Raw genomic sequence first — 27,816 nt, 5'->3', positions numbered from 1 at the left:
CCTAGTTTTCAACTCAGGGACATTGTTCTCTTTCTCTCAGGAAATCCATTCATCTTTGGAAGATTTATGACACAGTACAGCTGTCATCTGACCAGCAACCACACTTACTTTGTGTGAAATACTCGTAATTCAGTTGCCTGGGAATTCTCAAGTTCGTAAGAGAGCACATAAAACACAGTGCCCCTAACTCCTCTCTCTACTGTATTTGCTATTGGAACCATGTAATTCCATTTACTTTGAGAAGGATCACAGGGTTATTTTTAATAATATTTTTTTAAGTCAACTTGAAGTCCAGACATTCACTTACCAGAAAATAGTGTGTCGCTACAGACTGACTTTTAGAAAAACGCAGGAGACTGAAGTCCTTTAGCCACAAAGCAACAAATATATCAAATAACCTTCCAGATATATAATTTTTCAGTATGAATGACACTAAAAAAACACCATAATTGTACTCTTACGTAATTGTTGTCACTTATATAATTGTTGTCACTTATATGTTTATATTGTTATACAAATGTTATACATTTACCATAGCTTTAAAAGACTTATGTTTATCTTAGCCTACCAACTTTGAAAACCTATGGAAATACACTGTTCGGGTATGAAAAATAGAAAAATACAGTGTTTGCTTTCAGCATGCTTTCAGAGTCTAGACAGTGATTTCAGTCAACAGTGTAATATCATAGACTCTACATCAGATTTCACTGACAACGGAGCATTAATTAATACTCAGTATTTGATTATTTCTTCCTACTTAACATCAATTTTAAGGAAAAAAAAAATCAATATTCACAAGCATGTGGTCATTTACCAGTCCTGAAACACACTGAAGGATTATGGCTGTGGACAGTGCAGAAAACAGACCTATGTTCTAGCTTCTCCTATGGAAGATAATATAAAGAATATGAATGATGTAAGAACATAAAGTTTCATCTTTTTCAATGAAGTTATGTGTTCAAAACGAACAAGAATATAATATGGAATTAAACCGATACATATTTTGCAAAACAGAAGTGCTTCATGTCCAACTCTGAAAAACACAATCCTCTAAAAAAATAAAACTGCAAACTGACAGGACTGTGAAAACTGACAGCATTTTCATATTAAGTAACTCATTTTTTTCTAAGAGCCTTCTCAATTTGGGATCTGTTTTCACACAAGTTTGTTTCAAACTTATTATTATTCTTCAGAATTAGTTAGCTTTTACAGTCTTCCCATTCTGTAATCCAACAAGTTGCCCTCTATTTTTAGTTAGTTTCAAAAGGTGACTTGTGCAAGCAATGTTCGATTCAACTTTCCTTCTTCCAGGGACACTGGTCATATTGACTAGTTGCAAGAAGACACATACAGGAGTTGACCTTATGAACAGTCTGCTGCACAGGGTAGACTCAGAAAGCGATCACTAAAGTAACATTCAACTTTTCAGACTACAGCTATCAAGCACACACAGAATTTTTTCTTGGCCAAACATGAGCATGTAAAGCTCTAACAGTATCTAGACGATAACACTTATTGTACAGCAGACCAAGGACAGCAGATCTCGATCTCATGTTCCATCCTTCTTCCTCGTCCCTATTCTTGCTTTACAGACTTAGGAAAAAAATAAATATTTTTGTCATAATTGTAGGCCTTCAGAACAAAAAGGCCAGAGAGAAAGTTCAAACAGAACCTCTGCATATGTCAACAGAAGTTTGCACACACACCCATACCCACCCCACAAATGTCATAGTAGCCCTAGCAGAGGAAGTCAAGGCAAAAAGGTTCAATCAAGGGAGGCCATTTCCAGAATAAACAATTTTAGTGGCAGCAGTAGCCTAAGTAGTTGGGTTTTTTTTCTACCCCAGTAACCCCCATCATAACGACTGAAAAAGAATTTGCATTGCTTCTGATCAAATAATACCAAATCAAACTAAACTATAAGAGGAAGGAAAGAAAAGGACAAAGTCTGGTTTGCTGTGGAGTCTGCAGATAGAAAAATGAGGGGATAACAAAGATAGAAACACACAAGTAGAAATAGGGGCAGAAAAGTTAAACTGGCCGTCAACTATCAGAACCATCGCCAATACACCTCTAAGCTTAGATCCCTGAAGAGAGACAACTTACACTCCTCAGTCTCATTAAGATAATTTCCTTGGTAGTCAGTAGAGAGGTAGTTTCAGATCACTTAAGTGGCTCTGTTTGTTGGGAACCTGCTTAAGATGACCCTGCCACTGGAAAGTCATCTAGTAATGAGCACACAGCATCTTCTTTGAACTCTGATCCAACACTGGCTGCCAGATGTTAGACTGAAGGCAGCATGCTATGAAAAGCAGTCCATTCAGCATGCAGAACTGAGATACTCCTTCAGGAAAGAAGATGTCTGAGTCATTAAGGTTCTCAGATTTTACCTTGGTGTTAGTGATACAGCTGCCCTGCAGAAGCCCTGTTCATGTTGTGAGTAACAGCCTGGGAGTGCAAGCACAGAAAGTGGGAGATCCAAGACCTGGCCTTCTATCTCCCTGACGGCATTAAAATTCTTCAGAGAACATATTAATCACCAGGACTACAGAGGAGACTGACAAGACACATAATTCATCCTTCAAATCCTACTGGAGAACTGGGGTCCACCCTCAGTCCAGAACTGAAGAAGAGTTATGACACCTAAGAGAATATGACTTAGAAGTTTCATTAATCCCCCAAAGGAGTGAAATGTTCTGAGTTTTGCTAAAGTAATTTATAATTTTCATGTTTTTTATAGTGTCCAGCGTACTGGACAAACATGGGATCAAAGTCAAAACAGTATTCTTCGCTGTTTCAGGCAATCAGCATGGCAATTAGGTAAATCTGAAAAGGCAAAAAGTTAAGCCACTAAAGGAACTTACACACTTAACACATTATACAATTGTTGAAGAATTTACTTTCTCAACTACTTTCTTGGATAGAAGGAGTACCAGCTCACAACTAACTCTCTTCAGGTGGGGAGGACCAGAATAAGAATGCATTCAGAAAGAATGGATTACAGTGAGAGGGAGATATAATGGTTTCAGCCACTGAAGTTTAAACTAAACAAGGAGTTATTTTTGAAATATGAAAAATGTTTTAAATGCTTAGGCAGAACAACACAACAGATCTAGGCAACAGCAGCATAAACCAACACTTGTAACAACTATCTGCTGGAGAAGTGGAGTGCCAAGAAAAAGATTTGAGCTAAGAGAAGGAGTACAAACTACATTCTGCAGTCATACTAGTAAATACAATCTGTGAGAAATGTCAACACCTCAGGATACATATACACAAGAATATGAGGTAACAAATACTCCATTCCTCATAACTAACTTTAAATGTATTCCTCACTACTGTTCATTATCACAACCATTCAAGGACTACTGTTACAGGAGTACAATATTTCCACTAGGTGCCTAACTTCTATTAGTTGGCATCATAATTTCCTGTAATGAATACCCATAATTAATGGGTGCAATCAGAAAACAGCTAAAGTTCCCCAGAAACACGTTATCTGTAAAAACTCCACATGCAACATTTATATAAGCTGTAAAAAGAAACCTTAGACCTCCTTCAAACAAAAGTCTATGCCACAGCAGCACAAAGCTACTATGGTAACGCCTGACTGCCAGGTCTAATTGCATTTCACAAAACAATTCCAAAATGGATTTCAAAATCTGCTGCTTAATTACCATCTTCCCCACTGGGAGTGCAGGATTATTTCAGAGCAATTCCTCACAATTAGAAAGCACCACAGGTCTGCTGTGAATGAGATTTCACCCAGTGGTCTGTGCACAAGACTTCAGGACGAAACAATAAATTCACCCAAAATGCAATGGGAGAGAATAGGGAAAGGAGCATAAGATAACAAGTTTTCATCTCAAACAGGATCAAGAAAATATTTTAAAATTACCACTACATTTACAAATGAAACAATTCTGCTTCTGAACTCTGAGATAAAGAACATCTTCCTGCTGTCACCACTACAAATACTGGAAGTATTAATCATTACCTTTATTATTTGTAGCTGAACCCCTTCGTCTGTTTGAGGGCCTTGGAAGCAGCCACATATTGTCTCAATAATTCTATCAATTAATTTTTTGCCTGGAGTTGTACTGTCTGGAGCATTCCCTGTCAAGTGCCCATATGCTATAAGTTTCTGGAGGGAAGAAAAAGACCCCACATAAATAAGAGCTTAAAAAATAAGTCATTTGTTTGTTATAATAAATAAATTCCCTACATTCCTCTAACTTGCACAGAATAATTAAAACAGTACATTTTATCCCATCTCATAAAACATCAAGGATTTTTTTTAAATGCCCTCTAGATTTATTTAATTTTCACTCAGCAACTGCAGTATGAAGTTTGTCAGCAAGCTTAACCTCAAAGCTTTTGTTCATCAATCAACAATGCTTTAAAACAAACAGAATTCCAAAAAATAACTCACATCACTCAAGTCTTTGTATGTAGTCAGCACAGAACTGTTTTTAATACCTGACAACCCAGCTGCAAATGCTTTCCATTTAAGTTCATTGCTAGTCTTCTGGTTTTAAATATTCTATTATACATTTCTTTCTCTAAGTCTTCAATACTTTGAAATGGAGTTTATTACAAAATTAACAAAATCCTCTTCCAAACACTTCAGGCATGAGAGTATTTGTAAATCTCCATGACCTCCTACTTAAAAATACAGAGTAGCAATGGATCATAGTGCAACAGCATGCCGGCCCTTCATGTGCCCGTGAATGTAAATTTATTGAGTTCACTGTTGGGCTACTCAGGAGAAGCGAATGGCTAAATTCCCTGCTGCAGAATTTGTTCTGAAAACATTACAAGAGCCTCTGACATTTGAGAGGCTTGACATCTCAAACTGCAAATATTTTACTGCAATTGTAAACAATATAACCTGAATTTGATAATGCTGTGCTTGCTGTGTTAGTTTAATACACAAACATGAAAATAGGTAGCTTTACACTAACACAATAAAACTGATTCAAGCATGTAACTGTGGTAACACACATATACACAAATAAGAATATAAATGCACTACATAATAAGACATTGACCCTTTGTGAGAAACATATTCAACTTGTCTGTGTGTCTAATAAACTCAAATAATAGAAAACCAATGACATTATGCTACATAAAACTGTACTTCACTTCCAAACCAACAGAATTTTAGAGTTGACAGTTAAAGCTGATCTTCATACAGACCTGTAAACAATCTAGAGATGTACTGACAATCCTGGGGCACTTCGACTGGCATGCCAATTCAAATGGTAGGAAGTATTTGTCTGCTTCAATGAAGCTTGTCTTTGATTTCACAGGTGGAAGAGTGCTTGAACCAGGCTTTGCTTCTCCATGAGGGGGGCTAAACAGAATGATTGTATTAGAATGCTGTAAGCAATCACACAAATAGTTACCATCACAATGCTTATGAATGAGATAAAATATCAAGAAAATTAACATTAGGAAAGAGTAACTTCCATGAAGTTAACACAACAGTAGTATGGTTGTATAAACGTTCTTAAATATTCCTTATAGCTTTTATACTTCATCTGCTCCTTTGTGGATCTGGCAAATTGTCCCATTTTGCACATTAAGTGGATACTCAATGGTCCCTGCAGTTGGAAAGGCATAAAAGACTTGTTTCCTCTGAAAACAGGAAGACTCTCCTTACTTGGCTGATGATGGCAAGAAGGGAACAAGGGAAATCTATTCAGTATAATTTCCACATTAAATAATAACTCTGACAGAAGTCCTATCTATTACTACTAGAACAGGTAAGAATTCAAGCTGATAAAAATTTTAATACCCTGAAAGGTAAGAGCTACCCAACTACTGTATTATGATACAAGTTGGTTCAGTACTTAGAAAAAGTACATCTATTTTGGAGATTAAATCATATCTGAACTTCAATCTTACACAGACTTGGGGAAAAAGCCAACCAACCCACCAAGGAAGAAAAAAATGCAAACTCTGCTCTGATCTGTGCTTCAGATGACACCAATGAATTGAAGAGTTCAGTGCTTATCAATGCATCTCACTCAGGCAATATATCTGAAATGACTAACTACAAAATCTGAGAAAATGGTAAGCTTTTGAAGTCTTTTTTGCTTACAGCACCTTTAGAAATGGCATGCTCATCAGTACTCAACTAAAAGGAACAATTACGAATAGGGAATTTTTCACTAACTTGTGTGCATCAATGCAGTCCGCCTTTGACTGAAAGCAAGAAGTTCAGATCTGTCGTTCCACGGAGTAGCTCATCACCTTTATATAAAGCATTCCTGACCTTTTTTTGTGCACACATATGAATCTTTACATAAAAAGTAAACTACACTGTCTTATGCAGACTTGATAAGTAGTATTAAAAAAAACCAAAACCCCAAAACCCCTCCCCAAATGAGGAGAGTAGCTTCATATTCCATAGACAAAGGTCATAAAATTCTTGCAGTGATTCAAATACTTTTTAACATAACAAGTAATTTCAAATCCAGGCCTTATGCATTTGCTGCAAATTAAATCAGATGCTTCAAGGAATGCAGAGGATAGCAAATACACATTTTTCATGTTGCTGAAGAATGAATGCAGTCCCAGACATTAAGAAAAGAGCCTTAAACTAACCAGTATGATAAATCATTAATTTCAGCTTTTCAAGGAGCAAGCTGGATTGTCCTTGAAATGTCTGGAACCACATTCAAACTGTACTCCTTGTTTAGGCTGCATAAAGAGGGCAGCTAAATTCTAAGTCTTAACAGTAAATAATTAATACTAAAATTCTACTTTCTACTAAATAACTTATCTTTTGAAGCTTTAAGGGCTTATTCCTATGTATTTATTTTTTTTTTCCCTGAAGCAGGGAAGAGGTTTGTTTTCCTGTTGGATGCATAACTTTATTTATTGCACAATACTGTTTTGCTGAAAACAGAGCTCTTTTGGACAAAACCCAAATCAGATAAGTTGCAGAGGAAGTACGTGACTCTTCTACGCTCTATAAAAGCTTTTCTCTGAGGAATGGAGAGGTGGTATCTCTTGCCCACGTCTTATGACAAGACTATTGTCATCTAATGATTTTGTGCACTGATGCCATTAAATTAGGTTAAAAGAGCACTCCAGAAATGCAACCAGGATTTTTCAGAAACAAGGACCAGGCCATGAAGAGATTCCAAAAATGAAGAAACTGTATCTACTGTAGAAGCCTGAAGCTTCTCTTAATTGAAAGCCATTTCAAAATGCACAAAATAATAAATACAGAAGATAATGCTCCATTTGTCTCTGGAAAGGTAACTCAGGAAGATCATCACCTTGCTGATGATGGATGTGAAGGGGATAGCAGGGACAGGGGAGAGAGAAAGCCAAAAGGTCTTTCCTTCTTAATGTCAGTGAAGAAATTACTTCAGCTAGTTTTTTCCAGCAGACTGTGAAACCAGAAACTGTCCCCAGCAAAACTTCTTCCGCCAAATGATCTGCCAACCATAAGAACTATGAAATATGCTGATGCTTACCTATCAGCCACAGAAACAGGCTAACGTATGTATTAAGCAATTAATTTAAAAAATTGTTTTGGCAACATTTCCTGTGTGACGGTTACATAAATCAGCCTGTCCTTTTCTATTCCATTCCCCTCCATCCCATTACTAGAAACCAGTTCTGTTTAAAAAACAAACAACAAAACAAAAGAAGCAGTTTTCTATGTAAATGTTCTGACAGGTGGAAACGATGTATTTTTCACTGACTAAATGCGAGATCAGTTTCCTTGAAAAGGAACCAGAAAAGCCTCAAAGAATTATCTTCAAATGTCCTTTGTTAGAATGTTCAAATCTCAATTACAGAAACATGAAGCTGAAAATAATTTGATAAACTAAAAAGTTTCTTTTTTCTTAGTATTTTCTACTGCATCTAAAAATTTGACTCTACAATAAGAATAGAGCAAATCCATTCACAGTTTCCAAGTCCAGCAGTGCCTTCATAGCAGCAAAAGGCTACAGTCAAAATAAAGATAGCACTGAAAAAATCAAACCGTTTTGAAGAAGGACATACGTAAGGCACCCACATTATACCCCCCAAAAATCACAACTTTAGATATTAATAGGTCAGGATTTAAGCACCAAAATTTCATAAATGAATGAACCATACTTGTAGAAATCATTATATATCATTGCTCTTGTTATATGCTATTTATCCATAGGATCAGGTATTACTTTCCTTTATTCAATGTCCAGAACAAATATCCCTCACTGAATATTTAACATTAAGCATTTTTCTTCTTATCATGCTTCACAATGTGGACTTCTGCTTTATTTATAATACTCAAAGTCTATTACAAAAGCACATGGCTTTGTGCCTGAGACTGTTTTGTGGTGCTTAGTGCAATATTTTCTGAACATTACACAAATATTACATTTAAGTTTACAACCTCACTATGAGCTGATGATATTGACTTTATTTTGATGGGGACACTGAAGCACAGTGATTCAGTCTGATGCATCCACAAATCTGATAAGCTGCAAGACTAAATTTTTAAGTGTATTTTTGATTATTAAATTGTCCTTTATATCTTTCAAAACAAAGTGCCCACTGGCTTCCTTTCCAGCTACAAGTACTCATATTTTCCAAACCAAAACTTGTAGATTTCAGCTCAAACACCCAGGAGATGAGCAGAAATCATTACTGGCCTATTTTGATAGCTGTGGTTTAAACTATTTGGCTAAACCAGAAATTCAGTTACAGGTCCCCAGGCAGCACTCATCTGCCTAAGCTGCAAGAACACTTTCATCATCAGTTTCACCTACTGATCCGATTCTTTCACTTAAGTGGTATAAGCAATCTTCACCACACAGCCTTGACTCACGGTTAGTAACGTACAATGAATGAAGATGATCCTGTGGAACATGGAATTAAACAATAATAATGGGATCCACAGTTTACCAATACCTAAAAAAACTCCAGTGCTTGATGATAGCAGAAGAGTGCTGAATAGCAATTTTGGCTTTTTCGCTTTTAGAGCATTTGCCTCCAAAAATCTACATCTATTCCCTAACAGGGCTTTTTCCAGACACTGTATTCTCAAATTACACTTGTTTCTCTGCCCATTCCCACTTCCTCACCCTAACTTCCCCCCCTCGCTCATTCACAGTTCAAGTCTTTTATTTGCAGTCCAGGCTCTTCCCTCCCCTCTGAACCCATTTCAACAGCTCAGGCCCCTTCACTTATACTTTCCTCTTGTGCCACCCTCAAAGACTTTCTAACCCTGATCCCCATCCCTACCCTCTCGGGCCAGACGGTAGTATCAGCCCACTCTCTCTAAGTTATCTTCTGCCTCTAGTCCCAGACTCTGTGCCTTGCACCATAACAGACAGTCACAGAAGCAGCATTCTTATGTTATTTCCAGACACCACCAACTTTACAAAACATACTGAAAATGCTTTTCAGAGAGAGCCCGTACTCCCAATGCAGAATAAGTATGGTACACATTTTAGAAAGTTAAAAGCACTATCACTCAATAAGATGAACTATCACATACCTTTGCTTTTCTGTTTCAGCCTTTATTTCCTCTGTAAAATGAAACAAAGGCATAGTTACGGAAATGGTATCATAACCACAAATATAAAAATAATTAACTAAAAATGACTGGGAAACAAAACTATTTAGGCAAACATTTGAAACCAGGATTAGTTTAAAAACACAAAATACAGGTTTATAAGCAATTTCGTAAGAGCTTCTACTTTTCACTTGCACCGGTTACAAGTCGTATCAAAATTTCTTTACAAACCTTAATATTCAAAGCTTAATACTTAATTCGTATCCAGCCATGTTAGCTAAACACCACATCCCTAGAATGTTTTTGCCAAGACACTGGCAAGTTTATGTATGCAGAAATAATGAGGAAAATGTAAATATTAAAACTGTTCATCTACCCATAAAGGATATACTGCATGTTAAATGCAGGTTACACAGAGAAACAATAAAGACTCCACCATTGCCAATTCTTACATGAAACCTTGATGACTAATTATCATTTTTGGCTTTGGACAGAGATAGATACCAAGGTAATGACTAAAGCGAAGGAAAAAGAAGTCTGCAGCACCTCTATTTTCTAGTTTAATGCTGTTGACAATACAACAAGTAATTTTTAGTAATACATTTTAAAAGTAATTTTCAATTACTGAAACTAATTTTAGGAAATTTCAGGAGTACTTTTTGTCTTTATTTTCCAGTTATTTCACACACTTAAATCATAGGAGATTCCATAAAGACTAGGACTTCCAATGTTGTAGGAATACATTCTTGAAGTCAAATATACAAAACAATTATGAGTATATGTGTATATATATGTTTAAAGAAATCTCAGAAAACCTATCATCAAGTCTTGCTCAAACATGCAAACCCACCGTCAACTAAAAGCAATGCTTCACTTCATTTTTTGTACATAAGCTTTAAACTAGTGGCATGAATTAATTCAAGAAACAGCTAGTCCAGAAGTGGTTCAACCCAGTGTTACGCAGGACTACACAAAACATGAAAATAATTCAATATTTCACATATTCAATATTTCTCAGTAACTAACAGTAACAACAAGTCTTGTAGTCAGTAATGTTTTGGGAAAGTATGCCTAAATCCTGTCAGGTTATGGTCTTTGATCCATTTAGTTGCTAGAAGACAAATTCCTGACCACAAAGGGAAAAAAAAGCCTCTCTTCCTCCCTTCCAGCATCTTATTCTCTTTCATTATTTTACCTCCCACCTTAGCATTCACACCCAGCAACTGCTCTTAAGCCTGTCCAACAAACAACATTACCAACCAAATAAACTGCCAAACAGCTTCCAAGTTCCAAATTTCCAACTAGAACAACAAAACTGAACACATTTTTTCCCAATACCCAACTATTTTGAACACAGAATGAAAACACAGTAGACTACAGAAACTAAGGGAATCCTAATGCTCTGCTTAGATAGCAATACCATTAATAACATCAATGAAATATTTAGAATTTTTGCTTGTAAAATGACACAACATATTAGAATAGCATCATTAAAAGGGGGGGGGGGCAAAACTAAACACGAAAGCAGAAATTATGTCTCACAGATCTTGAATTGAGTGACAAACTCCTTTAAATCCTTTCTTTATATATATTTAGGTCTTTAAAATGATTAATACATGAATTTATAAACCACTTATACAATCTGAACTTAAGTCATGCTAAAAAACATTTGTGCTGTTTTATACTTAAATTATTCAAGATTATATCCCATTTTATGGTATTTAAAATGAAGAAAAATAACTTAATTCAAGAAAATCAATGAATATTAACACAAATTTCATTTTATGATTTTATCATATTTTAATAACCTGAAACAAACACAATAGTTTAACAGTTTTACAGGAGTAAACTACTCTACTGACAACACAGATTTGTGTATTTACAAGTTATTTTATACTTTGGCTGGGAAAGAAAACCACCATAACAAACAATCTGGGAAAACAATGATTTCAGACTACTGCTATAAGTAAAACAATAAGAATGCAAAGCTCCACTTCATGTCCAATTCTGGCTGCACCTCTCAGACTGCACCCTGCCACTGGAACGCTAACCCCCTGAGGCTCACCACTCCCCCCCCAGGGAAGGTGCAAATTACAGTGGAACTTGTTAATTCTTTAGAATAGAAAGAGTTTTGAGTATTGAATTAATATGAAATTTGCTCAAGGAAGTACTAGTCAGCCAGTTCTTAGCTCCCCACCCTCTTGGTTTCCCCATGAACAGTATTTTTCCAGTAAAAGACAGCACACGTTCTAAGCACAAATACCCTTCCGACACTACTTAAAGCAGATGTGACAGTAGGTGAGTGTTCAGACAACTCATGCTAGTCAGCTTTACAGGTTCCAAAACAGTGGTTACACTGTATGCTTAAGCACATTTATTGAGCTGAAAACACCACATGAACAAAGACAAGTCCCTGGCAAACAGACACACATAAAATAACATTCAGGGGAAAAAAAAGATCAAACCCAGCAGTTCCACTTTGTGCTAACTCTTTTTATTCCTGAACTAAAAGAATGTATCAAACACAGCCAGCTGTCATCTTGATGCTACTTCAGATTATTGCTGAATTTATTCTCTGCTTTGTAAAGTACAACAGTACCTGCAAAGATCACCAAAATAACAGTAAAAAAAAAAACAAACCAAATCAGAGCTGCTTAAAGCAGTGATACGTATCCTACTGATATTCTAACAAATTACAACTATTCTTTCTTAAAATACTATAACAAAGTGTCTTCAGAATAGAGCACAACAATTCATATCAGAAAATGGAAATTTCTGTAATTGAAGGAATTATACTATGATTACAAGGAAAAAGCTTAGGCAGGTGTTCATAGAATCATAGAATAGCTAGAGTTGGAAAGGACCTTAAGATCATCTAGTTCCAACCCCCTTGCGTTGATCTAATTAAATGTTACTACCATTTAAAACAGCACTGCATCAGTTTATTAATGCTAAAGCACAGATTTTACAACCTTTGTTAAATAAAAAGACATGTTCTTAGAGAGGCCAACATCAGTTATTTTAGAAGACTAAAACATTTTAAATGGCAGATAAGCACATGATACAACACAATTGCTATGAATGAGGCAGACAGCAGACTTAAAATTTTACTTTTACCTCTGAGAATCGAGAAAATCTAATTTTCTACACTGTCTGATTGCTCCCCCTGTTCTCCATGCTGGAACACAGCTTAATCACAGTACAATTTCATGGTCATGTAACAACAACATCCAGTAGAAAGCATACAAAAAATTCAAGCAGTGTTACCAGCAGAAAAACAGATTATAATAAAGGTAACCAACAATTATCACAGCAGATAAATAATCTGTTAAAGATAGATGAACCAGAACACTGACCGATATATTCTTTCATATATGAAAAAGTAATCCCTGCAAAACTAAAGATTAGCTGGAAAAGGGAGATGAAGCCAGGCTTAAAAACATAGGCTGCTTCCTTGTTTGCTCTCTCTCTCCCTCCGAAACACAACCAAAACCACAAACAAGAGGATCCCAGAGCTGGAAAAGCATCATCTCACCATCTCTATTCATTCTGGGAAGGGGGAGTAAGAGGATGTAAGATACTGGAACAGCAGAAGATGACTGTAGAAAACTGAAGCTCCGAGTCTGTCTCTGTATTATTTGCCATGTCTATGTATTATCCGCCATTACTATGCCATATACCTAAGATTATTATATGGCACTGAAAGGATGTGTCCTAAAATGGAACTAACTGGGGTGTGTTTAGTACTCTTGAATAAAATTCACACACAGCTCCAGCAGAAGACCTCTTCATAGAGCTCTATCACAGAATTGGTGGAAACATATGTGGCTTTTGCACACAGAAGATAGGGCTGATCAAGGAGATGCATTATTTTGCAGTTTTACAATGGTACACATCAACTGTTTCACAGAGCAGGCAAAATAAGTCATGTACATTAGCTTCAAAATAATTTCCCATTTCATCTACACCTGCACAGACCATCATAATTTCAAAGAAATTTCTGAAATGTCTGTGATAGTTGGTATACAGGTGTGCTGCTTTTGGCTGTGACAGAGTTAATTTCTTTACGATAGCTTGTATAGTGCTGCATTTCAGATTTGAGCCAAACCCAGTGTTGATTGCATAGAGATGCTTTAGCTACTGCTGAATAGTGCTTACACATAGCCAAGGTCTTTTCTGCTCCTCACAGCCCTGCACCAGAGAATAGGCTTGGGATGCACAAGGAGCTAGGAGGGGACACAGCCGGGACAGCTGCCCCCAACAGACCACAGGGATATTCTAGACCATATTGTGTCACACTCAGCAATAAAAACTTGTTGGGGAGAGTCTGCCTGCAATTGCTTAGGAACTGCTTGGTCATCAGTCACCTGGCGGTAAGCTATTACTGCTTCTTTGCATCACTCATGCTTCTGGGTTTTTCTTGTTGTGTCATGCCCCCTGCTACCTCCCCCCCCCCCCCCTTTTCTTTTTCCTTACTAACCTTTCTTTACCTCAACCCAAACCTTTTGTACTTTTACCCTTCAGTTCTCTCCTAGATACCAGCTGTGAGTAGCTGCATGGGGCTTAGATGCTGGCTGGAGGTAGGGAGTTAAACCACCACAACAGGTTTCAATAACGTCATTCTCACCTCTCCAAATTTAATTCACTGCTTCAGCACATCCTTTGAATATTTTTTCTTACCCCCTTCAGAGTCCTTACAGTTTCTAGTATGAAAAAAACAAACTAGTTTCCAGTTTTCTTTCTGTTCCTTTAACATCTTACAAGCAGCTAATCTCATTTGTAACTATAAAATTAACAAATCTCTCTGTAATGGCAGTGACTAACACCTAATAAGCAAGGTCAAAATGGGCCAAGCAGGTCAAGCAGGTGCTGTGGGCAATACTGTCTTAACCGGCCTATAATGCTGATCAAACTCCAATTTATAACCAATTAACTGTTTAACCCCACTAATCTGATTCTAAGGATGATTTAAACCTTAAGTACACTGAAGGGTATCTCTAATTTCCATTTGAAATTTGTTTATGACTGGCTTATTCCCTTGGTTCCTAAACCAACATTCCCCTACATCTGAAACAGACCCTCTTCTCCAGGAGAGTATTATCTTTAGATAATACTTCCTTCTGCTTACCTACAGTTACACTTTGGCAGAAGTCAAGGATAACTTTCTCATCAAGTAACGGGGTAACTAAATGGTTACCTTCAGGGATGGTTCATAGAGCTAAGTTCTATAGTGCCAGCTCAGCATCAAGTTGTGCAATAGATTACAAGGAAAAGAGTTCTTCTGGAACTTGCCTTGGGAAAAGTGCAAAATATTTACCATAAAATGGAAAAACACTTCAGAGGTTCATCACAAAGTACAGTGCTAGGAAAACCCTACACATTTAAAACCACTTAATATCTCACATTGTACTTTTTTCATTCTTGTATCAGGATTGTAGTAAAAAACAAGAGCATATTACATTCCCAAATACTGTATCCCAAACACTGCCTGCAAAAAAAGCACATGCGTAACTCTCAGTTGTCCAAGGGTCTGACCATCTAAAGACTAACAGTGTAAACATCAGAATTAAAGTTTATTTACCTAACTGAAAGTTGGAACAGAAAACATACCGAATTTTCACTGGGGGTAAAAAAGCCAACAAAAAATAATCATAAAAATTACATCCAAAATATAATGCCTGTTCCTCTGCTCATTGGGAGAGAGGCAGAAGCAGCTACTCTTTCACTTAGTACTGCAAAACAATTTGTATTTTCTAACTCTTCTTAACGCCAAAAATGAATGCAGATGACTAAAAATTATAATGGTATTACAACTTTGAAAAATAAAAAAGGAGTATATTAAGTATATCATTAATTTAAGAAAGAAAGCAGTAGCATTTTAAAGAATTGTAACCATCCTGGTTAGAACCAGGCAAAGCAGCACAGGCTGCAATACTCCAGGGAAACAAATCAATGTTTGGAGCTCACATTATTTATATCATAGAAGACTACTGTGAGAAGGAAGCAATCTGAATTCAATTATTACAAGTCAAAGCAGGTGGATGAGATCCAAGGAACACACAGTGAAGAAAAATTTAAACTTTATCTATATTAAATAAAGTGAAATCCTATTAGAACACTAAAGGCTTTGCTTGAATTAGGGTTGGCTTGCTTCTTTCCATCCAAGCATTCTAGTGACTGTTTCCAACATCATACAAAAAAATTAATTTAATTTGGGATTAAGATAACGCCAAAATTTTCATCATCTACAATACTGAAACTGTCCTCCTCCATGTCAAGGTATACGAACCTAGCAGTCCAAAGGTACCTGTCAATTTAAACCTTTAAGATAAAAGCAGTACTTTAAATAATATAAAACTAAAACCTCAGTATTTATTTGAACTTTAAGTATATTCCCAACCATGTAATCAGATTATATATATGGTGATAATTAAAAAAAAATACCAAGTTTGAACTCACAGTAGTAAGACCATATAAACATGATGGGAATAAAACCAAGTCCCCAAAACAATCTCTCCTTCAGAGAGATAAAATTCCAAACAGATCATACTAAGTCTCCAGCCAAAAGGTGTTACTAGTATATATTTCTCAATAGATACCCCATACTTTTCTTGGAATCTGACAGCTGTCAGCTTCAAGCTGTGTCAAAACCAAAAAAAGTCTCTTGCCTATTCAACTAAAAGAAAGAAGTACTAAAATCTGAGAGCCAGTAACAGACTTCAGAAAAAAGCTAATAACTAGGTCCAAGGAATCTAAATACTAGAACTGAAGAAACATGCAGCCATCTTCAACTCAAGCTCCACTGCATTCAGACAATAATGATTCAGAGATTATCCTTGTGGGCAACTTCTGCCAAATTAATACGTCTAAGAAAAAACAGCAAGTTTGCGGAAAAATATATGCTGCAAATTCAGCACTTGCTCATACTTAAATGTTGTTCCTAACATCTAAACCCCTTACAGGTCTTCTGCAAAGCTGAGGATTTGCTAAGAGACAAGTTATGTCAAGCACACAACACTGCATAGAAATTGTTTCCATGCTTCCAGCTGACCACTCTTCTCAATCTCACAGAGCCTCTACCTCACTACTTCTAAACTCTGAACTATTCCAGTTTCAGTATGTTTTCTTGTGCTGAAAAAGTATGAGGAAGAGTAACCACCAAACTCAGAGTATGGTATTTTCCTCTCCCATTTTAACTGTAGCACTGTATTTAACTTTCAGTAACTTTTAATACCCTTATCTTCAACATTAATCTATATCAGTGTATGTAAATGGCAAACAGACATAAACCAAAAGCTTTATCAGAAGTCTCAGTGAGATCTCAGATTACCATAGAATAACTAACAGATTAGTGCAATGCTGTTTGTTGTTCCCCTGAACTACCGAATTAGGCTGACTTGTCTAAAACTGGTAATAAGCATATGTGACTTCATTAACAGGAAGCTACTACTGAAATTATAATTACTTTAGGTGGCCTGCAGAAGAAACCACTCACTATGAAAGCTGAAACTGTCTCTTAAATGGAATTCTCAAGATGCATATCGCAGCACTGTGTCTTCTTGTAAATCCTATGAACAGCTCTTTCTATCACGCCTTCTAGGATGCACAGAGAGATCTCTTCCCTCAAATGAGCACAGAGACATAAAAGATGGACAAAAGAAAACAAAAAAAAAATCTATTTGTGGGCAGCCAAGAAGAGGCCAATAGCAGCACTGGGCTTTCAGTTTTTGTTCTGTTTTAATCGACAAAAGCTGACCTAAAGAGAGATGGGATCGCAATAAATACAGAACCAAGTGCAAGCATATACAGCAAAGCATGAACTTTACCTGTGTACATCCTGTCCACTGCGGGATACCACAAGTGCTTCTTTCCTCTCAAAATTTTTAAGCCCAGACTTCACCATAAAACCCTCACAGTTTATCACACACCTGTTCATATGACTGCTATTATTCACTGGAGTCAATTAACCTCTTATTCTACTCAGTTTCTTCTATCTGCAAGATTACAGTTCATGTAGCTATGATACATGGATGGAAAAGAGTAAGGCTCCATGCAGATTTAAAAAAGTCACTTCTGGGGTCTTTGTGTAACATTTACGTAATTGCAAATAATTCTTGTATAGACAAACAAAACAACCTTAAGAGTATTTTTGAAGAGTATTTTTGAACACTCCCACTTGCTTTCCATCCCAATGTATTATGCTTCTGCAACTTCATGTTTACAGGTATTGAAGGAGTAACTGAGGAAGAACAGATTAAGTACACTATTTAAGAAGCAGAGTTCCAAACAAACAGCAGTTATACTTTGAGTTTGACAACTCTTGATTAAATTGTGTAGATCCTCCTTGCTGTGCTCTACAAAATTCTGAAACCCTCTAACCAACTGAAACAACAACTCATATCTCACTATCTTAGAAAAACAGAGTAGTAAGCTTTGACGCATGTACAGAATTATTTGTGTACATACACACAAAGTAAAAAAACCTAAACAAAACCAAAAGCCACAAAGCAAACTTAGTTCAGATGAAGTGCTCCAACTTCAGATGACACTAATCTTCTGAAGAGAATGACAAGAAAGAAACATTGTATGTTGTTACTTCCTATACCATGTTTTCTGATATCTTACAGGTTTGCAACAAATCCTATTGGAGTATTTCTCTATTTTTATATCTGTGATTCAAAAGACAGTATGTCTGAGAGTCTTTATTAGGCTTTTTGTCTGTGAAGCAATCTTCTAATTTAATTTTCTTCTTAGACAGTCAAGCATGCAGAGCTACAGCCTCTCCCCACCCCTGCTCATGATGCAGTATCATTTGGGAACATGCAACTCTGGAATAAATTCAAAAACTTGAATGCACAACCTGTCTCCACTGAGCCAGCCTTGCTACATGCTCAACTCATTAGGTATGACATTTTCAAACAGAGAATCCCTAGCAAATCTACTAAAAAGAGCAAAGGTCTCATTCTGCTTAAGCTTAATTCAGAATCATTCAATCCAGTGGGATTTTATGACAAGATTTTCTGCAATAATCTACTTGCTAAACCAAGTTGAGACTACTGTCAAGTTGCTTCACTGAATACTTGGGAAAAAGAGGAGGTGTGACACACATATAGGTCACATATTGCCAAAGATAACTGAATTGTAGTCATTATTAGTAGCATTTATATTCAAACGTGTTTGTAAAGCTCATTTTTCTCCAGCAGTAAATCCTTCTACCTCCCATCAGTATTAAATGAGTCTCCATCCTTTACTAAATCTACAGCAAAATCCCAGCAGTATCCAAACCTGTGTCTTCACCCCTTTAAAGAAATTTTTTATACTCAAAGAATGGAAATAAACTTTTTGTTTACCTTTGTTAAACACAGAGGTTAAACACGTGAGGTTAAGTCTCTTAAACAAGAAGAGAATAGCCGTTTACATTTATTTTAATCTAGCAGGGATGCTCCAGCCTTTTTTGATACCTCATCCCACTATTCCCAAATATTAGTTTCACACTTAAGGGCTCACGGCACAAGTTGCTGAAAAGGTGTATTAAAATACAGGCAATTTGGTTGCTTACCAAGTATACAGTCATCTAACCAGCTATAGGAAGGATCTCGCATAGAGCTAGTTCTATAACATGCTTTAATCTAACCCAGCTGAGGGTGACCACCAAAAAAGGTGGTTCATCCTATTCCACATGACTTTGTGCTTATTTGCACACTCCTTACACAGTCACTGCCAAGGCACAAAGCTTAAATAGCTTGATAATTTTAGTTTTCATTGGGTCAGTGAGCTATTTCAACTCTATGTAGAGCCGAATGATCACGAGTTGCCACATCCTATGTATCACATGTTTCATGAAGGAAGAGCTACAACAGAACAGCCCATTGCACAGCTGCAATGGACTAAATACACTGCAAAACCATATGAAGTTTACCCTCTATTTTTCATCAGCATTAATATTTTTTTGGTAATGAAGACAGTTTTGCAAAGACGTTAATGTTTATTTATTAGGTAAGAGGGGGGAAGCCTGCAGCTGTATATTCCTCTTCATATTCACAATGTGTATAGTGTTTTCTGACCCTTCTTTCTCACATCCTATGTGAAAATTCTTTTGAGTTGTATAAATCCTGGCTCAAGAGGCTACAATCCCGGCATATAAACACAGCAACAGTTTCCAAATAGAGAAGCAGGTAGCACAAAACATCATAAAGAGCATAAACTAAGTTCAGTTGGATATTTTTATTAGGGGTTTTTTGTAAGTTTTTCCTGCTTAAAAGCAACATATATACCCTAAATAGAGAGATAAGCCAACTAGTACTGGGACAAAGAAAGATTACTCAGGAAGAAAAATCTTAGAATGTAGTTCAATGTGTAAAATGGTACAAACGTTTTTGCTATTTAACATCCCTTTCCTCCTGACTGCATCATCATTTCTCCGTATTACGCCACTACAACTGGCTGTACATGCCTGCTATAAAATCGCAGAGGGACTTTACAAGTTGACAAGTAATCAACACTGCATCAAGAAAGTAAATGTTCACTTTTTTAACTTGCATTTTAAAAGATTTTTTGTTACAAAATATGGATCAGTTCCTTAACTTGCTTTTACCCTGTGGCTAAGGGTATGATGGGTAAGAAAACAAATTATTTGGCCAGTATTATTGCTACCACTGGGGATCTATGGGGCGTTAACAGGCTGGGATCACAGGAAAAACAGAAAGATAAATTCAATACGGAAACATTGGAATGTGTGTCACGTGAGGCAATTTCTTTCTTTACTAAATATGAGAGGACAAAACACTGCAGAGAAACCAAATCAAGACAGACCCCCTAGAAGAGTCTGATCAAAGGATATACTACAATTATTCAGGTCAGAATAACTGTAATTTACAGAGAAAGTAATTTTAGCAACTGAGTGCAATGGTATACAGTATATAAAAAGGTTCTTACCAGCTGTCTCTCATAAAAATACCGACATGCTGGACTAAGAAAAGCACTCTGCAAGACTTTGGAGATTTAAAAAAAAAAAAAAAGGCGGCTTCTCTGCCTCAGAAATCAATTTTTCTAATATTCTTGCCAAGAATCATATCTGCCATCTAAGTAACCCATAGGAAGGTAAAAGAAATTAGTCGCCAATTTAAATTCCATAAAATAGGGATTACAATCAGCGTAATTCTTTACAGAAGTGAGACTTCTGTCATTAAAAAGCGTGCGTGTGAAGCTCCTGGAAGAACCTGTAACTTCACTAGAAAAGTTAGGAATCTGCTCACTAACTCAGGTTTAAGGAAGGAGCGGGGAAGGTAAGCCTTGCAGGACAATAGAATTTAATGGTTTGAAATAATATGCAACGCCTCTTGTTTCTCTAAAATAGCTTGTACAAGACAATGGGACTTACCAGCACCACCACCTCTTGCTTACCTGATTCAACTGATGACATGTATTAGTGTCTCAGCATATTCAAAGAGAAACTAGAGCAAAAAATCAGACAGAAATTCCCAACAGCATTCATCTCTTATCAATTTTCTCAACTATTCACAAGTTTATTTGAATGAGTATTTGCTACAGTCAGCAGAACTGTAGCTTGTACTGTAAGAACAGGACTGCAGAGGTTCTGTGAGCATGGTGGGTTTATGCTTTCTCAAAGCCACAAGGAAACCAGTAGCTCTGTTGTTGAAGATTATGCAACATGTTTGCCTAGTTCTACAGATGATGAGTCAGCTATACCTCTTGATTTGCCACAGCAGATTGATATTTATCTGAAATTCAGACACATGAAAATGTTGCAGCCTAAGTTCTTCTGCTGCAACCTTTAAGAAACTAATTTGGATCTAGGTCTTTATACTTCCCCTTTGAGCACTGAATATAGTTATTCTGCATTCATAGCAGAAACTAGAAATTTGAGACTCAATTTTAGATATATGTGCACTCATACATATAAACACAAACACGTGCACACACAGGATCTTCATATATAATGTGATTTTTACTCCCTAGATCTAGCCTATAACTTGAAGAGGAAGTTCTAACTAAGCAGGAAACACCACAAGTATTTAACGAATAGCCTGAACCAGTACACAGGTCATGACTGAAACTACAGTTGGAATATTAATACATTTCCAGCCTTTACCACTGTTTCAGGCATCTTGATAAACTTGTTTCAAAAAGGTACTCCTATCCACTCAAACACAACATAGACTCTTTTATTCTGAAAAGCTAAAATTTAAGTTCATGAATACAGCCAAATAAAATAATTGATTATGTATGCTATTTCTGGCTATAGCTATCAGATATGAAAGAAGTGCAGCACCATTTCTTACACAGATGTGGTAATGCACATTGTACCACATCATGTCAAGTACCCTCTTCCTCTGTTCTTACCAGAGCAGTTTAGTTTCCCTCATTTTTAAGACCAGAAACTTCAGCACACCCCTCATATTGTGTTTGGAAAGGTGTGAGTTTCTGCCAAAACACAAAGATTACAGAAGCAGAAACAAATTCTGCAGACACAAAACTACATTTGATATAGGGAAAGCATTTTCAACCAATTTCTACCTGTCTGAAAAAGCATCTCTGAAATGAGATATATCCAGAACAAAATCCCATGATTTGTAATTCATCTGAAAGGACATGAGCTTCCCTCTGAAGATCATCTTTAAATCTGACCTTTAAGTTCAAAGCAGGCAAACACGAGCAGCCCAACTTAAAAAAACCCCAAAGGCCTGATAGCAAGAAATTATCTCACTCCTCTGCAATATAATTGCTGGGTTCTTCTACCATATTCATCCCTGTAGGAGAGAAATTTCTGCACATTCACTTGCAGCCAAACAATGTGATAAATTAAGGTTTAACAGAAACACATCTCAAATATCTGAGTTAACATTTTTGTTTGCACTGACAACTGAAACGGCATCCTGAATATTCAACGAAATATTCTAGAAACACAAAATGTCACATTCAGGTTAGGATTCAGTCTGATGTATGTGATGTTTCAACCTGCATTATTCCACGCATATTCCGTGTCTGACCATTTCTAAGTGCAAGTTGCCAATGTAATCAACAGCTGACGAAGCAGTGCAGCAGACCAATTGGGAAGTGTCAGAATGTGTGCTTCAGGACTTGCCCAAGCATTCTTCAAAGCCAGCAATGAGCTGATCAATATAATCAGTGGAATACAAGAGGATAAATATGAAGGCCCCTAACCATAGGTATCTTACTCATTACCCATAGAAGACAGATAACATGAACTGAAGTCAGAAAACCAGTTTCTGGCTCTATTTACATGAATTATGACAGAAACTCAAACAAAGGAAAAGACTGTTTTCCCTTATGCACATGGGTTACTTCTGAATCAAATTTTTAGGGCTAACCAAATATAAATTGGAAAATCAAGCTGCAGCATATTTTGCAGCAGTTGAGCTCTCCTGTTATACAAGCATTCTGTTCTCCCTACTTCAGCTACAACACAGCTTTTTACACCTACATGCAAACTTTAATTCCAGAATTAGTTTATCTTCAGTTCATGATGCCATTCCCGGAACACCAGTATTTTCATCATTTCATGTCATAACACAGGGATTTGCATGCAGTAGCTCTAGTCCATTTAGCTAAAAAAATTTTCTTTTTCCTTTGTAGTTAAAACACATGCATTTTAATATATAAAATATTTAAAAAGAAGAAAATTTAGCATAATTATTTTTGAACTTTTACATGAGCCAGTTCAAAAGCTGTTTCACCACAGACTGCAGACATACTGAAACTAAATGAGAACATATTTCAAACAAGAGGAATGAAGGCAACTAATGACGCCTGACAGAAATGAATCACAGAATCCCAAGGGTTGGAAGGGACCTCGAAACATCATCTAGTCCAAACCCCCTGCAAGAGCAGGGTAACCTAGAGTACATCACACAGGAACTTGTCCACGCGGGCCTTGAATATCTCCAACGTAGGAGACTTCACAACCCCCCTGGGCAACCTGTTCCAGTGCTCTGTCACTCTTACAGTAAAGAAGTTCTTCCTGATGTTAACGTGGAACCTCCTATGCTCCAGTTTACACCCACTGCCCCTTGTCCTATCACTGGATATCACTGAAAAAAGCCTAGCTTTTCATTTTAATGTAAAACTGGATTACCTTACACTTATTTACACACTCATCAACTCTGCCTTACAGATTTGTGATGGCAAGTTTCCCCTCTGCAAAGTCTGTGCCAATTCTTTCTCACTACAGCACACACATCTGTTCTCTACCAGCTTTATTCTGTGCTACAGTTCAGCCTTGCCATGCTGAAGTTCTTAAGGCTTTCTCAACCCCCTAGACACTTGGCACTTTGTAGAGTGAAACTCTCCACATTTAGTACCTCTCATCCCTTTGTTAGCAATCCACGTAATATTAAAATTTCATTCTCTATTAAACATTCTGTAATTTCAGATTAGAGGTCCTTCAAAAACTCCTAATCCCAATGAGTTAATAGGAACTCTGTTTGAAACTCCAAATTGACATTCTTTTTCCTGATTCATTCCTTGCAATTCCACTACAGAAAACTTCCTGTTTCCATATACAAACCAAATAATGTATTTTGGTCTCCTTCAATATCTTTATATTCCCTAAATACTTCTGTGATACCATTATAATTTATGAGTCATACAGATATGGGTCTGTTTTCTCCTTCGCTATTTGCTCATACCAACTTCATCACAGGCTTTTGTGGATAGCTGGTATGCACTTCCTCTGTTAAGAAAACACGTGACAAAGAATCGCCATGTTAGCTCTGAGCACTTTGCTCCCTTCAAAGTGTCCTCAATCCTATACTCTCTTTAAAATAAAAATAATACGTGTTTTAGTGAGTCTTTTTCACAACTACTATGAAACTGAATTTGAGCATATTGTTTGATCATGTAACAATGAGAATGCTTATTAACAAACCAGCTTCAGTTGCTACATCTTAAGCTAGTTCCTGGGCAGTGCCTGAGAAGGACTCAAGAGCTGCTCAATACATCTTAATTGCTACCTGTCAATGCAGTTGACCTATTTACCTAACATGACTAAGCTTTCTGTACAGTACAACAAATTAAACATTCATACCAATGTAATTAGTGCTATGGACTAGAACTTTTCCACAGACTCCTTATTCCTGGCCTGTTAAGCCAGCATCTTCATTTTAAAAAGGCTGGTATTTCAGATGACCAGTTCTGAAGACTTCCATCATGCATATATAAGCACACATACATTTGTTTTTGACACTGTTACCTACTGATGAAACTATTTCTTCAGATGTCTCTTATTTTCTATGTTCTACTCGCTCATCTGCTTGGCTAGTGACAACTAAGACTGAAATAAATGTTTTACTAATGCTTTGTATTTATTCTGGCAAAGACAGGCTGCTGCTGCAGAACAAGACCATCATTATGTTTCTCAGTCTTGTGTCTGGATCATTTGGCAGCAGAACAAAAGCTACATGTCCACTTTTCACACAACCCACCTTTTCAGTAACATTTTGTCATGTAACGCAATCCTTCAAACTCTTCTTTAAAAGTTTTTTTGTGTTTTTTTTTTCAGGACTAAGCACAAATGCATAGCAACGGCAATGCACCCTTATTCCACACTTTTTAGAGTATAACCAGCTACAGAATATACAAACTACTGTGACATACAGTGAGGTCTCCCAAGTTTCACAGTTTATTCAAGGTAAGAAAGGCTATTATTGCACATCTGTTGTCCCCTCCATGAACAGAAACATACAGTGTATTAGAATAGGTAATGTACATGGAGAACAGACTCTTGGAATAAAACAAATGCTGTCATATCATGATGATTATTCTAAGCCAGGCATGTGAGTATATTTATCTGGATGTAGGTGTTTATTTTGACTGCTGGATTTCATTTTATTTTTTTTTTAATAGAGAAAATCCTGAGTTAAACTGATGAAACTATGTATGCAGCAATCCGTCCCACACACTGCAAAAGGGAAACGTCATGCTCTGATGATCATTCTGATGACAGGGGCAATCATTTCCCATAAAATTTTCAATGTCTCTGAGAAGGTTTCATATACTTTTCTGTCAAGCAGTCAGTATTGTGAATTGTCAAAGACTTGATACAACTAGGACAATAAGCTCTTGTGCAATGTGAAGTTCTAAGAACAGCTAGAATAAAATTAAAGGATCCCTTTGTAATATGGGAAAATCTACATTTTACTTTTAACCTCCATCTTTGCTGTAGATATCTGACTGCAACTGCATTTTTTTTTCCTTTTTGAAAATGTGTAGTTTAAAGGATAATTTACAAGTTGGAAATCACTAAGCTTTATTGCAGGCATAAATATAAGATCCTTATTAGCTCATGAGAAATGGCAGAAAGCCCCACTCAAACATGCTCCCATTAAGTAGCCTGCTTACCACACTAACTTCAAAAGCAATCTGCAAGTAGGGATGAAAAATAAAGATGCAAAACACATGACACTGCAAGATTCTTACCCATTTCAAGAACTAAAACTTTAAAGGTCACATGTAAGTCTATACATGAATTATTCTACTGGTAACCTTCTAATTAAAAAGGCATTATGCCACTACCCTTTTGCCACAACTCTGAATCATACAAAAATCATCATGTTTTCCAGATACACTAAGATAGCCAGAAGACTACAATTTAACAATTTGTCTATAAAATTTATCTAGCTACATTTGACAGAGGAAAAAACCCCTGCCTAACAAAGTAGTACAGACTTCATTTTTTTTTATGTCTATGCTACGTCGTCCCCCCCCCCAAAGGCTACAAGCATATCAACTTCATAATTTTCAAACAAAAATTTGTATGTGTAATAGAAAGCTCAAACTTTAAATCAGAACTCCTGATCTGGGACCTCCCAAACTAAGCTTTCAGAGGGATCACACTGCTCCTGATCAGTTACTGAAAGTCCTGTTTTCTTTGTTAGATTCTGATATAGGAAGCAGCTCAGACCAGACGTTGGAATGAACACAAGATGTAAGAACGTATTACACTCCTGTAAAAGCTCCAGTGTAACCAACTTCAGTACAATACATATATATTAGATTATTAATAAGACTTATTTTCCATTTCCTATCTTTTATTTACATAGAAATAACAAATTTAAAGTTCAGTTGTCAGTTAAGACAGCTACTCATATGACAACTACTCTTTCTCAGATGCTGATCAGAAGGTTCCCACTTGGAAGACTACTTAAGATAAGTCACCACAACACTATTGTTAACTACACCCATGTTGAACACTGTGTTGTAACAACTGCTTCTATCATTGCTTACCAAAGCTGTGAAGAACAAGACAATTAAGGTATTTACTTAGGTATTTACTGAAACCACAGTTCATAACAAACTTATGAAAAAGGGTAGTTGCAGTGACTACACAAATGATTTCCATATATATTTATATATACAATTCTTATTAACAGTAATTATTTACACTTTCTACTGCACTGAGATTGTATCCCTCCTACCGGTTCTTTAAGAGCATTTTTGGACATGTGATGAAATAAATGCTGTTATAAACTACACCAGTCAGTCACAAGAACTTTCAAAATAACCTTCTCTGTTAAAAAAGGATACTTGGTCTTTTTAACAACTTATTACCAAAATAATGGATGTTTCTTCATATTTTAGAAGCCAGCACATAACTCTGTGGCTATTTCTAGGCAATCTATTTCTAATCAAATGCAACCACCACCAGCTAGTGCTCATCAGGCATCTACTGGACTACATCTAACTTGTGCTATTCAAGGCTTTGTAGAAATTATTCGGTCACTGGTATGTAAAACTAATTCGGCCATTTCTACCTCTGTGGAGGTAGAAATCTTTTACAAAAGTTAAGAGTTATGAATCATTAGTGCATGTACTGACACAGATACAAGCTACCTAGTACTGCACCTGCCACTGATACAGTATATGTATGTTTTACAGATACTGGCAATAAATAAAAGAATCTTTAACCCTGTCTGTAAAAGTCCTCAAAATTACACCTTACTGGTCTTTAAAAAAACACAGTAAAAATCTTTGTCTTAGAAAAATTTTACCTGAATTAAATTTAAATTAAAAATTAATCTGGACATAAAAGGACTGAATTTCTAGATATGCCTTTCATGCAGAGTAGGACAAGGCTGCAGCACCAGTGTTCAGAAACCAAGAAATGGTTGTGGAAACAGGGGCCACCTCTGACCACAAAGGACAGAGAGCCAACACATGGGAAGGATGTTTTCCCCAGCTAACTTTTCCTGTCTGTCACCATTTCTCTGTTGAGAGAATTTCACTCTGATACAGCCGTCATTCTGGTC

At 36.5% G+C, this 27,816-nt stretch overlaps 1 protein-coding gene across 2 annotated transcripts in view; it reads right to left on the bottom strand.

Moving 5' to 3' along the window:
• The window catches only part of ARFGEF1 (ARF guanine nucleotide exchange factor 1), a 90,430-nt gene that overhangs the window by 51,711 nt on the left and 10,903 nt on the right, over nt 1-27,816 (bottom strand). For both annotated transcript variants that reach the window (XM_031050529.2, XM_005150789.3), the window contains exons 2-4: nt 9,512-9,542; nt 5,200-5,356; nt 3,998-4,144 (exon numbers count right to left, since the gene is read on the bottom strand). In XM_031050529.2, coding sequence (XP_030906389.1) covers nt 3,998-4,144; nt 5,200-5,356; nt 9,512-9,542 — 335 coding nt within the window. The remainder of the gene's footprint in view (nt 1-3,997; nt 4,145-5,199; nt 5,357-9,511; nt 9,543-27,816) is intronic.

The sequence above is a fragment of the Melopsittacus undulatus genome, chromosome 1 (assembly GCF_012275295.1).
Source record: "Melopsittacus undulatus isolate bMelUnd1 chromosome 1, bMelUnd1.mat.Z, whole genome shotgun sequence".
Lineage (NCBI taxonomy): Eukaryota > Metazoa > Chordata > Aves > Psittaciformes > Psittaculidae > Melopsittacus > Melopsittacus undulatus.
The sequence above is the reverse complement of the archived record's forward strand: the minus strand, read 5'-3'. Positions and strand labels throughout refer to the sequence as shown.